This window comes from Acinonyx jubatus, chromosome D3 (genome assembly GCF_027475565.1).
Source record: "Acinonyx jubatus isolate Ajub_Pintada_27869175 chromosome D3, VMU_Ajub_asm_v1.0, whole genome shotgun sequence".
NCBI lineage: Eukaryota > Metazoa > Chordata > Mammalia > Carnivora > Felidae > Acinonyx > Acinonyx jubatus.
In genome coordinates, this window is record NC_069392.1 from 7,691,303 (window position 1) to 7,705,239 (window position 13,937).

The 13,937-nt window shown below is 44.5% G+C and overlaps 1 protein-coding gene, 1 long non-coding RNA gene and 1 other non-coding gene across 5 annotated transcripts in view; 2 read left to right on the forward strand and 1 right to left on the reverse strand.

Moving 5' to 3' along the window:
* Positions 1-13,937, forward strand: part of KDM2B (lysine demethylase 2B) — a 151,767-nt gene that overhangs the window by 12,357 nt on the left and 125,473 nt on the right. The window contains exon 1 of one of the 2 annotated variants that reach the window (XM_027044226.2): positions 13,744-13,886. The exons of the other annotated variant lie outside the window; for it this stretch is intronic. Within the exon in view, the coding sequence (XP_026900027.1) occupies positions 13,872-13,886 (15 nt within the window). The 5' untranslated portion in view covers positions 13,744-13,871. Of the gene's footprint in view, positions 1-13,743; positions 13,887-13,937 lie in introns of those variants that run through there. 2 annotated transcript variants of the gene reach the window in all.
* Positions 1,935-2,046, forward strand: LOC113595188 (U6 spliceosomal RNA). Its single transcript, XR_003415678.1, has one exon. It is a non-coding gene; the product is annotated as a U6 spliceosomal RNA (small nuclear RNA).
* LOC128312443 (uncharacterized) lies at positions 2,430-13,712 on the reverse strand. 2 transcript variants are annotated; one of them, XR_008291780.1, is made up of 4 exons: positions 13,580-13,712; positions 8,105-8,235; positions 5,826-5,911; positions 2,430-4,501 (listed from the first exon to the last, which is right to left on the reverse strand). It is a non-coding gene; the product is annotated as an uncharacterized LOC128312443 (long non-coding RNA). The 2 variants fall into 2 exon arrangements; XR_008291779.1 differs by having other exon boundaries at positions 5,826-8,235.

Sequence of the window (13,937 nt, forward strand, 5' to 3'; positions counted from 1 at the left end):
TGTGCTGACAGCTCAGAGCCTGGAGCCTGCTTCAGATTCTGTGTCTCCCTCTCTTTCTGCCCCTCCCCCGCTCATGCTCTGTTTCTCTCTGTCTCAAAAATAAATAAAAACATTTCAAAAATTAAAAAAAAATTATATATTATTATCATGATCAACTTAAGAAACAAAAATTCACCACTTTTATAGCAGCATTATTCACAATAGCCAAAAGGTAGAAACAACTCAAATGTCAATCAGCAGATGAATGGGAAAACAAAATGTGCTATATACATACTATGGATTATTATGTAGCCTTAAAAAGGAAGGAAATTCTTTTTTTTTTCTTATGTTTATTTATTTATTTAGAGAGAACGAGCAGGGGAGGGGCAGAGAGAGAGAATCCCAAGCAGGCTCCATGCTGTCAGCGCAGAGTCTGACTTGGAGCTCAATCCCACGAACCATGAGATCATGACTTGAGCTGAAGTCAAGAGTTGGATGCTTAATGACTGAGCCAGCCAGGTGCCCCCAAAAAGGAGGAAATTCTAACACACGCTACAATATGAATGAACACTGAATACATTACGCGAAATGAAACAGACCAGATACTAAAGGACAAATATGGTATTATTCCTCTTATAGGAAGTCCCTAGAGTAGACAAATTCATGGAGACAGAAAATAGAATAGTGGATGCCAGGCGCTGCCTGGAGAGGGAATTTTGGGGAGTTAGTTATTCAGTAGGTGTAGAGTTTCTGTTTGGGATTGTTATAGGCTGATATTCCTAAAACTCATATGTTGAAACCCTGACCCCCAGCGTAATGGTGTTTGGAGGTGGAACCTTTGGGAGATGATTACGTTTACATTTTAGAGGTCAGGAGAGAGGGGCCCTCTTGATGGGATTAGTGCCCTTATAAGAGGAAGAGAGAGAAATCTCTCTCCACACACGCTCCAAGGAAAGGCATGTGAGCACACAGGGAAAAAGCGGCTAGCTACAAACCAAGAAGTGGGCTTTCACCCTTATGATTGGGATTAATGCCCTTATAAAAGAAACTGTAGAGTGCCCCCTTCCCTCATGTGAGGTTACAGTGAGGAGACCATCTGTGAGGAAGATGGCCCCCATTGGACACCAAATCTGCTGGCAACTTGACCTTGAACTTCCCAGCCTCCAGAGCTGTAATAAAGAAATACTGTTGTTTAAGCCACCCTGTGGATGCATTTTGTTAGAGTAGCCCAAGCTATCCAAGAGTGGGATGAAGGAAAGATTCTAGAGTTGGATGGTAGTGATGGTTGCACAACGTGAATGTGAATATACTTAATGCCACTGAACTGTACCCTTAAAAATTAGTTAAATGAAGGGGTGCCTGCCTGGCTCGGTGGGTGGAGCAGGCGACTCTTGATCTCGGGGTTGTGGGTTTGAGCCCCACGGTGGGTGTAGAAATTACTTAAAAATATAATCTTTTGGGTGCCTTGGTGGCTCAGTCGATTGAGCAGCCGACTGAGGCTCAGGTCATGATTTCATGGTTTGTGAGTTCGAGCCCCATGTGGGGCTTTGCACTGACAGTGTTGAGCCTGCTTTGGACTCTGTGACTCCCTCTCTCTGCCACCCCCGCGCTCATGTGCACATGCGCGCGCACTCTCTCTCTCAAAAATAAGTGTTTTAAAAAAATTATGAGACTGACATGCTGCCCGTTGTGCTAAGAGGGCTGTAAACATTTAAAAAATTAAAAATAAATAAAAATAAAAATATAATCTTTAAAAAAATGACTTAGAGATGCAGAGGTGGCTCAGTTGGTTAAGCATCCGACCCTTGATCTCAGCTCAAGTCTTAATTTCAGGGTCTTGAGTTCAAGCCCTGCATTGAGCTCCAACCTGGGTGTGAAGCCTACTTAAAAAAAAATTTTTTTTTAATTAAAGATTTAAATGATAAACCCTGTGTGGTATTTGCTGCAATTAAAAAACCCTCCTCACTTCATCAGGGTATATACTAAAATTGGGACAATTCAGAGAAGATTAGCATGGTTCATGCATAATGATGACACATGTAAACGTGTGAAGTGTTCCATATTGAAAATAACAACAACAGAGAGGTGGCTCAGTCGGTTAAGTGTCTGACTTCGGCTCAGGTGATGATCTCACAGTTCATGGGTTCAAACCCCCATGTTGGGCTCTGTGCTGACAGCTCAGAGCCTGGAGCCTACTTCAGATTCTGTGTCCCCCTCTCTCTCTGCCTCTCCCCGGCTCGTGCTCTGCCTCTCTCTCTTTCTCTCTCTCTCTCAAAAATAAATAAACATTAAAAAAAAATGACAACAACAAAAACACAGTACCAACAACAAAACCCCCAACATCACCAGCATTTTCTCTGGAATTCTCCATGGCCTCATAACAATTTCCTCCTAACTCCCCAGAAGCAACTAGTAGCCTCAATTTTGGATTTATCTGTTATTATTCCACTGCTTTTTTATACATGTTGTCTACACTGGCTTCTTTTTGAACTTTATATAAATAAACTTTACCTTGTACCTTCTTCTGCAACTTGCCTTTCAACTCAACATTGTTTGGCTAGTCTTCATGTGCACGTACGCAGCTATACCTCTCTTTCACTGCTGTATACTATTTGGTATTACATCACATACGTCACAGGCCTCCTCAGCTCTTCTCAGCCTGCCTTCTCAGACAATCTCCCTTGGTGACCTGTTCCATCCTGACCCTTACACGGTGACCGATTCTGTGTGGGCTCTGGCCAACTAGATTCCATCTCGGGCTTCTCCTTGTGGCAGACATGTGCAGCACTAAGGGGCGTCTGAGGTGCTTACACATGGGTAATCTCCAAGTAGGGGGTGGTTTACACCCCATGGGGCAAACGTTGGACCAGGAGCCAGCAGATAATTCTCTTCCCTTCTTCTGACCCCCAGAACTGTCCAAGATGCTGTGGTAAATATGGCCACTCCTTGGTACCCTCATACTGACTCACCCTCTTTCCCTGTCTCACTGCCCCTTTTCCTCTCTCTTGCTTCCTCAGGACTGCATTCTCCGATAAAGGAGTACTACACTAACTTTTGGTGCAGACTGCTTTCTGAGGAACCCAAGGAAAACATTCTGCAATTTGTCCATTCTCCTGTTGATGAACATTTGGGTTGTTTCACTGTTTTTTTGAGACTGCATACAATGCGGCTAGGGCTAACTTCCTTGTTCATCCTTCCCAGCGCACTCGTGGCTGTTTCTCTAGAATGTTCCTAGAGTTGGAATTGCTGGATCATAGGTTGTACACTCTTTCAGCTTTACCACACATTGCCCAATTAATTTCCAAAGTGCCGACTTCTATTTCCAGTTTATTTCACCCCTGTCCCTTGCCATCAGCTCACTACATTGGGATCATCCAGGCTTTCTTTCAGTTCCTTTAGTACATGGACTCCCCCATCATAAGGCCTCTACCTCTGCTATTTTTTCTGCTGAGAACACTTCCCCTACCCTCAGCCTAGCCAAGACCTCTTCTTTCCACGGGGCTCAGCTCTATGCTGAGAGAAGCTCCTTGACTTCCTCCTCAACCCAAGACCAGGTCAACCCCATCCTCTCCATGCCCACATTCTATATGTCAGAGCCTCCTATACCTCCTTGTCATGATACACTTAGTTGCAATGTTCCATCTGTCTGTGCAATTATTGGAACAAAGTCTGTCAACTCTGCTAAGTTTCACTAGCCTGAAAGTCATAGCCACAATGTTTGTTTGAGCTCATTGCCTTATCTCCAGCAACCAATATTGTGCCTGGTGCATAGTAGGACGTTGGTATCCTTATTATTCTAGTAGCTCTTCCATGTTCTCACTGATATTTGAGTCCAGAATGTAATTTTTCCAGCATGTCTTCATATATCTACTGTAGGCCAAGATCATGACAATGTAAACACAATCTCTTTCCTTGAGGAGCTCACAGATCGAGGTCAATAAACATTAATTAAGCCTGCTAGACCCTGACATATTTGAGTGCTTAGCAATGGTTTAATTGACTTAGACATCACCTCTCATCTGAGTATTACTATAATGAATAATGATGATCACTGTTTATTGAGCACTTACTATATACCAGACACTCTACTAAATGCTTTACATTACCATCTTATCCTATCTTCACATCCTACCAGGGAGGTGCTATTATTACCTCCATTTTACAGATGAGAAAACTGAGCCTTACTTAGGAAAGCAAAGTCACTTGTACCAGATTACACAGCTAGTAAATGATGCACACAGGATTTCTCAGCTTGAGTGCCAACATCCTATCGTGATGCTAAATTTCTCCTGCCTCAATTATTCCGCTTTCAGTTAGATTCCAGAGACTGAGTGCTTAATCACAATGGTAAACTAGCGATCATTATGGGGCACTTACCAAGTGCTAATCACTTTGCATCCATCCATTCATTTATTCAACAAATATTTATTGAGAATCTCATGGGTTCAGTTCTATTTGACAGGTGTGGGGGTACAGAGGTGGACAGAAAAGATTAAAATTGCCGCTTTGTGGAGTTGACATCCTAGTGGGAGGAGAAAAACAACAAATAAATAAAAGATCTGATAGATGGTGATCAGTGCTAGAGAAAATGAAAGCTGAAAAGGGAACTAGGTCGTGTGATGACTGGGGTTTCTGTGGTTTCATTTCATTCTCCCAAACATCTATTATTTTCCCATTGTAGAAATGATAATGAGATTAAGAGGGGTGAAGTCACTTACCCACAGGCACACAACTTACAGGCTAAGAAGTGGGGCCTTTGAAGGACTGAGGATTCTACTCTTTGCTGTGCCTCTATTGAGTGCCTAGGATTGTGGTGTAAACAAAAGGAGCATCAAACTTTCTTCTAAGAGTTTATAATCGGAGGTGGGTAAGTTGACCCAGGTGAGTGGAGGACTCACAGAACTCTGCTGAAGCGTCCTTGCCACGCCCAGGGCAGACATTAAGCATGATCCCCTGTGGGAGATGCGGACGCAGGGGCTGAAGTCAAGGCTCAGGCAGATGAATGGATTCCAGAGATCAGGAGCAGAGGTCTAAGGCCCGCTAGGTCATTCTGGGGCTGCTGTTGACCCAGAGGCACTACCAGCCCCAGCCCTGCCCCCACAGCAGGCTCTGTGCCACTCTCCCTTCCGCCCAGGGTCTCCAGACTCCAGGCCATCAAGCCGGGAGACCAAGTGGCTAGTGACCAGTGATAAAACCCCTGCATCGCCCTGGGGAAGCCATGCTCACATGCAAAGAGCGGCTTCCCCTCTCCCCACCCAGCATCAGCAACTCCAGGGGCCTCTCAGACCAGGGGGTTCGCAGGCCTCAGCTGCCTGCGATGACAGCTGGTTCCCTGCCCCCTGTCTCCCCTCCCCTCACCCCTTGGCCCTGCGACTCAATTTCTGCCCAGGAGATCTCATGAGATGGCCAGGCAGTCTGGGATGGAGTGGAGGAGAGCCTGGGCTTTGGAGCTAGAAAGGGGTACCACCTCCCCAGGCACACCACCTTGTCTGTTGCACTTTCAGAGAACCTCTTAGAACTTTGCATCTTCAAAGAGGTACAGTTTAAGATTTAGTGAAGCTAAAAATAGAGATTTTATGAACCAAGCCCTAGGGACTGAGGATAAGTAGTGAACTAAGACCAAGGTCAGTCTCCTCAGAGTCTTCTATCTATGTATCTATCTATGTATCTACCTACCTATCTTAACATTTATTTTTGAGAGAGAGAGAGAGAGAGAGAGAGAGAGAGAGAGAGAGAGACAAGAGCATGAGCAGGGGAGGGGCAGAGAAAGGAGACACAGAATACAAAGCAGGCTCCAGGCTCTGAGCTGTCAGCACAGAGCCAGCCCCATGCGGGCTTGAACTCACCAACGAACTTTGAGATCATAGATCATGACCTGAGCCAAAGTTGGAAGCTTAACCGACTGAGCCATCCAGGGGCCCCAGGACATTTCCTTTAAAAGAGAGAGCCAGACAATAGACTGTTCACACATGAGTATTTTATTATAATTATGACAAGTATTCTGAATGGAAAGAGCTTTGTGCTAGGGTAAGCTGGGCAAACTTACCTGCTCTCAATTTGCAAGGGGTGGTCTCTGAGATCCCTCTCTTTGGGTTGGGGTAAGAGCCAACTGCCCATTCCATTTCAGAGCATCCTGGCCTCACCAGGGTGAAAGGCCTGCTCTGTGCCATGAATAGGTGCTATAGGGTGAAGAGCAGGCTTTCCTACAAAGGCTGCTCTGTGTAGGAATCTAGGAGGCACTCAATAAGTAATTGGTGAATTAATGAAGTGCATTTCAAAGCGAGTTAAAAAGCCACGGACTCCATTTGCAAAGGATGTTGTAATATGGCTAACCAGGACAAGAGAAAAATCTCAGCACTGTTACTCCTAGATTTCTGGAAGGGTGAGAAATTTGGGGACTAAGGGAGGCACAGTAGGGGTGCTGGATTTCCATTAGACGGGTACTTTTTTTTTCTTTTTTTTAAGTAGGCTCCACACCCAACATAGGGCTTGAACTCACCACCCCAAGACCAAGAGTTGCATGCTCTACTGACTGAGCCAGCCCAGGTACGCTTAGATATGTACTTTCAGAGTAGGTGTTGGCACTGTGCTAGGCAGGAGATACGTCCATGCATGAGGCAGACAGGGGCCCTACAGCCCCAGGGTTCCCAGTGTGCTGACAGCATAGGCAACACTAAGAAAATGTGATAAGTATTATGAGGGGGACAGGAAAGAGAAGATATCAAAGCTGGTTCCAAGAGGATAAGTAAGAGCTATGGAGAGGACGGCTGGCAGGAGAGACAATTCCTGGTGCACAGATCAGCAAATGCAAAGGTCTGGAGGAGAGAAAGCAGCTCTATTCAAAGAACCCAAAACAGTTGAGTGCGATCAGACTTTGAAGGCTTGTTGGGGAGAGAAGGTCGACTTCATTTTAATGAAGACACACACCATGACCACCACCCTGTTACAGAACACTGGTTCATTCAATCCTCCTGTAGCTCTTATACGTTTGATATTATGACCCCCATTTTACAGATGGGATAACTGAGGCTCAGTTTGGGCACCTTGTGTGAGGTCATATAGCTCACTGGATTTGGGAATTTAGAATGTTCCTTTATGTAAATGCTCTTGTTCTAGCAGTTCCTTTTTACCCGAGGTAACGTGTGTAAAAGGTTTTTTCTGTAACAGACCCATGTCCACACGAGGCTTTTTAGTCCTCTTGCAGGGCTTCTGGCTCCATCCAGTTCAGCCTGCAGCATTCAGGGAGCCCAGGAAGGGGCAGTAATGAAAGCCAAAAGGCCCAATGGCCTCTCTTAAAATTCCCCTGTGTCTATTCTGGTTCCCTCTCTGGGGGCACCTCCAGATATTATCTTCTGCTAAATAGAGAGTTTGATTCTCAGAAGTTCCAAGACGTGGGAGGTTTAAAAAAAAAAAATTGGCAAAATCAACAACTACAAAAACCCCTGCAGCAGCCTGAGCACAAAGAGTTTGAGTTTTGAACAAAGGGCAGGGTGAGACCCGAAAGTAAATGCTGACACATCCTCTCTCCAGCTGTGAACTGGGGGGTCTGAGGGCTGCTGCAAAGGTCATCGGTCTCTACATCTTTGGGGCAGGAAATGCAATTCAATCCTCTCAGTGACTGATTGCTCTGCAAGATTAATGGAATTGGCTCCAACACTGGTCGCTGTTCTGACAGCACAAAAAGCGAATCAGACTTCTCCCTTCCCTTCTCCTCCCACGAAACAAGGTCAGCTGATTCCCAATTTTAAAAGTTCAAAACTTTTCTCCAGGAAATTTGTCCCAGGGTGTTCCTTTGTGGGGCGAAACTCTACCTGCTGGGCTGAGATCCAAAACGGACACTTGAAGTTCCGGGGAATCTTTCTAGGCTTTTCACCCGTCCCTACTTCATCTTTCAAAATAAAATTGATGTTAAGGGCAAGATCGTCCCTGAAAGGGTTAACTGCCAGCCGGGCTGTCAGGCCCTCAGGGATTGGCAACCAACGACAATTTAGCATGATGAAGTAATGCTTGGAGTTTGATTTCCATTGGTTAATACACTTGTCCATCAATCCAAAGATGCAAGTTTTGAAAGTATCTTTGAACTTTTAGGACTCGCCTCCTGGAGTTAACCCCTTAATTAACTCACCTGTTAGTTCCAAGTTTCCTTCAGATCCTCGCTCAGGGAGATGTAGAACTCTCGCAAAGTCTTCCCCAAATGCCCAAAGCCAGACGCTCAGGCTGTATGTAAGCTGCCCTGATACTTCAATCTACACGGGACTGGTGGGGGGGGGGGGGGGAGAAAAAAGAAAAAAGAGAAAAAGTCTTTGGGAACTCCACTCACTTGAACAGAAAAAGTACAGTATGCTGTTCCCCAAAGTATTTTTTCAATTGCGAAAGCAATACAAAATATGATAAAAATCCAGGATTTGGCAAAGTAGGAGGTGGATACGCAAGTCCTTGTTATATTTGGTATATTTATCTTCTATGCCTTTTTGTTTAAAATGTTTGATAAATTTACAAGGGCAAATAATATATGAGATAGTCCCTATATCACTCCCTCAAAGTTTTCTCCCCCCTTGGAAGTGATCAAACGTAATGGCTTGTTGCTCCATTCAAGCTCTTTCTTCTTTTTTAACTTAAAAGGGATCGTAGCATATATGATATCCTGACTTTTTTATTTCTTAACCAATCTTGAACTGTTTCTGAATCACGACATTCAGATTTACTTCATCCTTAGCTAATATTTTAGAATGATGCAGTCCTCCAGACAATATATGGAAAGATCTCCAGATCATATTAAATGCAAAAGGAAAGAGGACAATGGGTAATATTTATGTGACATAATAATAATAATAATAACAACAACAACAGAAAAAGTATATAGAAGTGTGTAACTGAATAAACTATTTCTGCTAGGATACCCAAGAGACATGCTAACAAGTTTTCTGGGGATGGGAGTATGGACAGGAGAAACTGGGTAGATGGGTGGGGATGGGGGAGAAAGACTTAAAGCCATTTAAAAAAATTACTTTATTTTTAAGTAATCTCTACACCCAACATGGGGCTCGAATTCATAACCCTGAGATCAAGAGTCACATGCTCCACCCCCCAGAGCCAGCCAGGTACCCTTAGACTGGAAACAATTTTAAAACAGTTGTTATTAAAAAATTGTTTTTGAATGTTTATTTTTGAGAGAAAGAGAAAGAAACAGAGCGTGAGTGCGTGCGGGGTGGAGAGAGGGGGAGACACAGAATCCGAAGCAGGCTCCAGGCTCTGAGCCGTCAGCACAGGGCCCGACGTGGGGCTCGAACCCACGATCTGCAAGATCCTGACCTGAGCTGAAGTCAGATGCTTAACTGAATGAGCCACCCGGGTGCCCCCAAACAATTTTTAGATTGTGGAATATTTCATAAGTACAATCATATTTGTACAATTTTAAAGAATACACTCAGGTGTTCACCATCCATATTAAGAAACAGGAAATCCCCAGCAAGAGTCGAGTCTCTTCCTGCATTTTGTGTGAATCACTCATTTGCTTTTATTTATGCCTTACTGCTTATGTATATATGCCTAAACAATATTTATTTGGCTTAGATTTGCCAGATTTTGAACTTTATTGTCCTAAAAGATGAACAAAATGAAACTCCTGGGGCACCTGGGGGGCTCAGTCCAACTCTTGATTTCGGCTCGGGTCATGATCTCATGGTTTGTGGGACTGAGCCCCATGTCGGGCTCTGCCCTGACAGTGTGGAACCTGCTTGAGATTTTCTCTCTCCTTTTCCCTCAAAATAAATAAATAAACTTAAAAAAAAAAAAAATAAAATGAAAGTCCTGCCCGAGTAGGTATTATGGATACTACAACACAGAAAGTGAAATTGAATCTGTAAGATCTCAAATCAGGCAACTTTAATGCATACGTGTGGTAAAAATGAAATGCTGTACCAAAGAATACATTTTCTTCTCTTTTCCAGGTTCTTTCCTCCATTTTTTGATTATATTTATTTCCAAAGAAAATCCTGTACATACGAAAGAATAAATGTAGATATAGATTTGTTCCCTTTGGTTGACATAGTGGTCAGCACAATTTGGTCAGCACAATTTGGTATTCCACATCTCCTTGTTTCATGTTTAGGATGTCATGAAATCCTCCCACATCAGTATATGTAGAACTACTTTATTCTTCTTAATGTTTTGATAACATTTCATTGCACAGAAAAATGGTCCAAGGATTATTTAATCAGCTCCCTTAGATCATATTCAGTCTTTTTCTTTTTAAAAAATTTTAATGTTTATTTTTGAGAGAGAACGCAAGAGCGAGAGTGCAGTGGGGGAGGGGCAGAGAGAGACACACACTCAGAATCCCAAGCAGGCTCCAGGCTCTGAGCTGCCAGCACAGAGCCCAACGTGGGGCTCGAACTCAGGAGCTGTGAGATCATGACCTAAGCTGAAGTCGGAAGCTTAACCAACTGAGCCACCCAGGCGCTCCACATTCAGTCCCTTTCTGTTGCAAACAGGGTGACAATGGATTGCATCTTTGTGTTCCTGTCTGTCAGCATGATACGTATCAGGAAGTGGTTACCCATTTCTAAGGCTTCCTGCCCCATCACCAATTATCTGTCCTTGAGAAGTTTATTTGTCAGATCTGGGCAGGTGGGACAATCTTCTACCCAACTGGCATCCCCAGGCAGGCACGCAGAGTGACTGGTTGAAGGGCTAACACTCCAAACATTCACAATGTACCAGATGGCCCCTTCTGGGAAACCTTTGCAGACATCCCTTGTCCTCTTCCCCCACCTCATCATTCCAATAGTTCATTTTCTCAGGGTCCCTTTGTTCATTCCACAAATATTTCCAGAAGGTTGATTATGGAGACCCAGTGCCAAATCAGACTGTGAGGCAGCTTGGTAGGTGAGTTAAGACAAATTCTGGAAAACACTAAGATTGCACAGTCCAATAATGGTAGACACAGCTACATACATACAGCTATTTATATTTTAATTAAAATTAAAAAATAATTTAACATTCACTTCCTCAATCTCACTACCTACATTTCAAGTGCTCAGTAGCCACATGCAGCTAGAGGCTGCTGTATTGGACAGCGCAGACATAGAATATTTCCATGACCATGTCCTAGGGGACAGCCCTGCAGAGAGGTATAGTAAATGGTAAAGGCTGTGAGCTCCGGATTCCTATAAGCCCTGGATGCAAAGCTTGTCTCTGTTATTTTACAGCTGTAAAATTTGGGCAAGTAACCATAAAGGTGGCAAATTCTAGACTCTCCCTCATTAGGGTTTAGATGAGGATTCAAATAGCAACTGTGAGTACCTTTGCTTAAAGACATAGTAAGCATTCAAAAGCAGGAGTTCTTGGGGCGCCTGGGTGGCTCAGTCGATTGGGCGGCCGACTTTGGCTCGGGTCATGATCTCGTGGTCTGTGAGTTCGAGCCCCGCGTCGGGCTCTGTGCTGACAGCTTGGAGCCTGAAGCCTGTTTCAGATTGTGTCTCCCTCTCTCTGACCCTCCCCCGTTCATGCTCTGTCTCTCCCTGTCTCAAAAATAAATAAAACGTTAAAAAAAAAAAATCAGGAGTTCTTATAAAATCATGTATGAGTGTGAAAACAGCTTCAGTTTCTAACAGTTTGAAAATCTAAATTCTGGGGATTCCTAACTCCCTTTGGAGCTGTCTGTCCACTCCCTGCACAGCCTGGAGTATGTCTACAATCAGAGCTGGTTCTTCTGTATCCCCTCTGTCTTGAAGCACAGAGCTGCTCAATCAACCTTTGATGAATGAAGAAATGAATGAATGAGGCCAACACAGCCAGGATTTGACTGGGCCTTTTGTAAGAATGAGAAGGAGGGTCCGGGAAGTCATTATTACTAAGTTTCAAATACAACTGGCCTGCTCTTTTTTTCCTGTAAGAAAAAGTACTTCTCTTGGAGAAGCACCTTAATCTTCCCTTCCCTCTCTCACCTACCTCCGGCTCCTCTGGGACAATTAGCCAACACCAGGAGCTCAAGGGTCTTGGCCCTTCCCCCTTTGGCCCAAAATAACCTCCTCCCCCACTTTGAGCAAATGCCTGGAATTCTTTCAAGGGGAGGACAAAGCCTTTCATCTGCCAATTACTGATAAAGGGAAAATGCAAATATGCTGGGGAAGGTGATCCATCAAGGACCCAACATTTATTGAGTGACCACTTAGGACCAAGCGGTAGGGTAGGCTTTCTGGGGGAGTCCAAGGGGAACAAACCCAGGCTGGCCCATTCTTCTTTCTGGTCTGTAGTTTCCTTATGGTTTGTAAAGGGAAGGGATTAAATTAGGTGACTACTCAACCCCTTTCCATTCTGACAGGCGAGGACCTCCCCTTTGGGGTGATATATGGACTTAACTGTTTTTGCAGTGAGGTGCCTGCCATCGGATCTTTTCCTGACACCAGACTTTGGGGACACCATGAGGCCACATGGGGAGAGAGAGAAGGGTCCATGGGAGGAGAGGAGAATCAGGATCAAGCATTCTATTTCGCTTTTACCTTATTGCACTTAACTTCCTTTTCTTGACCCTCCAGCCCAGACACCCTCCTTTGAACATGTTCATTTCATTATGTGGGAGCAAGGAAGGTGGTCAATATCCAAAAAACCATGAGATGGCAGAACCAGGCTCTGGTTTGAGCCCCGCCAACTACATTTACAAGCTTGTGAGCTTGGGTGAGTGGTTTTGCCTTTCTGAGACTCAGTTTTTCTTTGTAATGTGAGGAATAACCAGACTATTACCCTTCAAGGGGTCTTGTGTGAAAGAGAAGCAGATAAATTGGTTCCTGGTTCTTGACAGGGGCTGAAGGCTAACCCCTTCTCACTCACACTGAGCTAACCTGGGCGATTTCAGTCTGGAAACAAATTTTGATATTTGCCATCTAGTGGACTGGGATTAAAACAAACTTCAAAGAGCAGTTTTTGGGGGTGGGTAGAAAAGAATATAGAAAGCTAGGACAGGAAACTTTAAGGTGAGTGAGGGGGAAGCTATCTCTTAGGGTGACCAATCCAGGGCTGATAGTTCACATCCGATCTCTGATGGGGAAGCCACTTCCTCTCCACACCTCTCTGTCTGAATGGAGTGTTGACTGGGGACCATATGGGGGCAGAGGAAATCATCCAGATTGATAATTTCTCTGAGCCTCAGTTTTTCAAAATTACTTGCTCCAACTATCCTACAGGGGCTAATGGCAGAAATAAAAAATATGGGAAGTTGTTTTTTTTTGTTTTTGTTTTTTTTTTTTGGCAAAGCCTGCTATGAGCATCTGTAATGTTCCTTTATTGTAGCCCTGGTGCCATGTGGTTACCCCAAAGATCAGGCCTAGTTGGGCTAGACAAATGTTTAGGGCCAGCTTTTCTCATCATCAAAGTCTAACTGACTATTACTGTTCATAATGGAATTACAGGACAGCACATTTAGGATTACAGTTTTGGGGGTGGCCATGGCCAACCAGGTATATTGACAGAAAGCAGGAGAGTGCCAGTACCTCTGTCAAGAATCCCTACAGGATTAATCGAGGGGCTCCCCAAGTTCCCCACGCCCCATCCCAGAGCTTTCTACCGACTTTTCTCTTATAATCGGCCAATGAGGGCTTACCCTTCGCCTGCTTGCCAGCTGCGTTAGGAGGCGCCAGATCCGATTCTCTCGGTATTTCACTCCTGAGCATCTATTTCCTTCTCTTGGCGAGCGCAGGGACCTTTAAAAACTGTCCAACTTGTGTTCCAGGGCTCGTCGCCTAGTAAAGGACTCCACAGACGCGGGCAGGATGAATGAATGAATTGCAACGTCTTCCGGTCAGCTCGGGTCTGAAAAGGCTCTGGTCTGGCTGTTATTTCCTGTACCTGCGTGTGTGTGGGTTCGTATCTTTGAGTCCGGGAGTTTAAAAGTTATGCAGTCCGTACAGGTATGGAGCTGCGCTGATTTCTTCCTGAGCCCCCAAATGCCTCCTCCACAT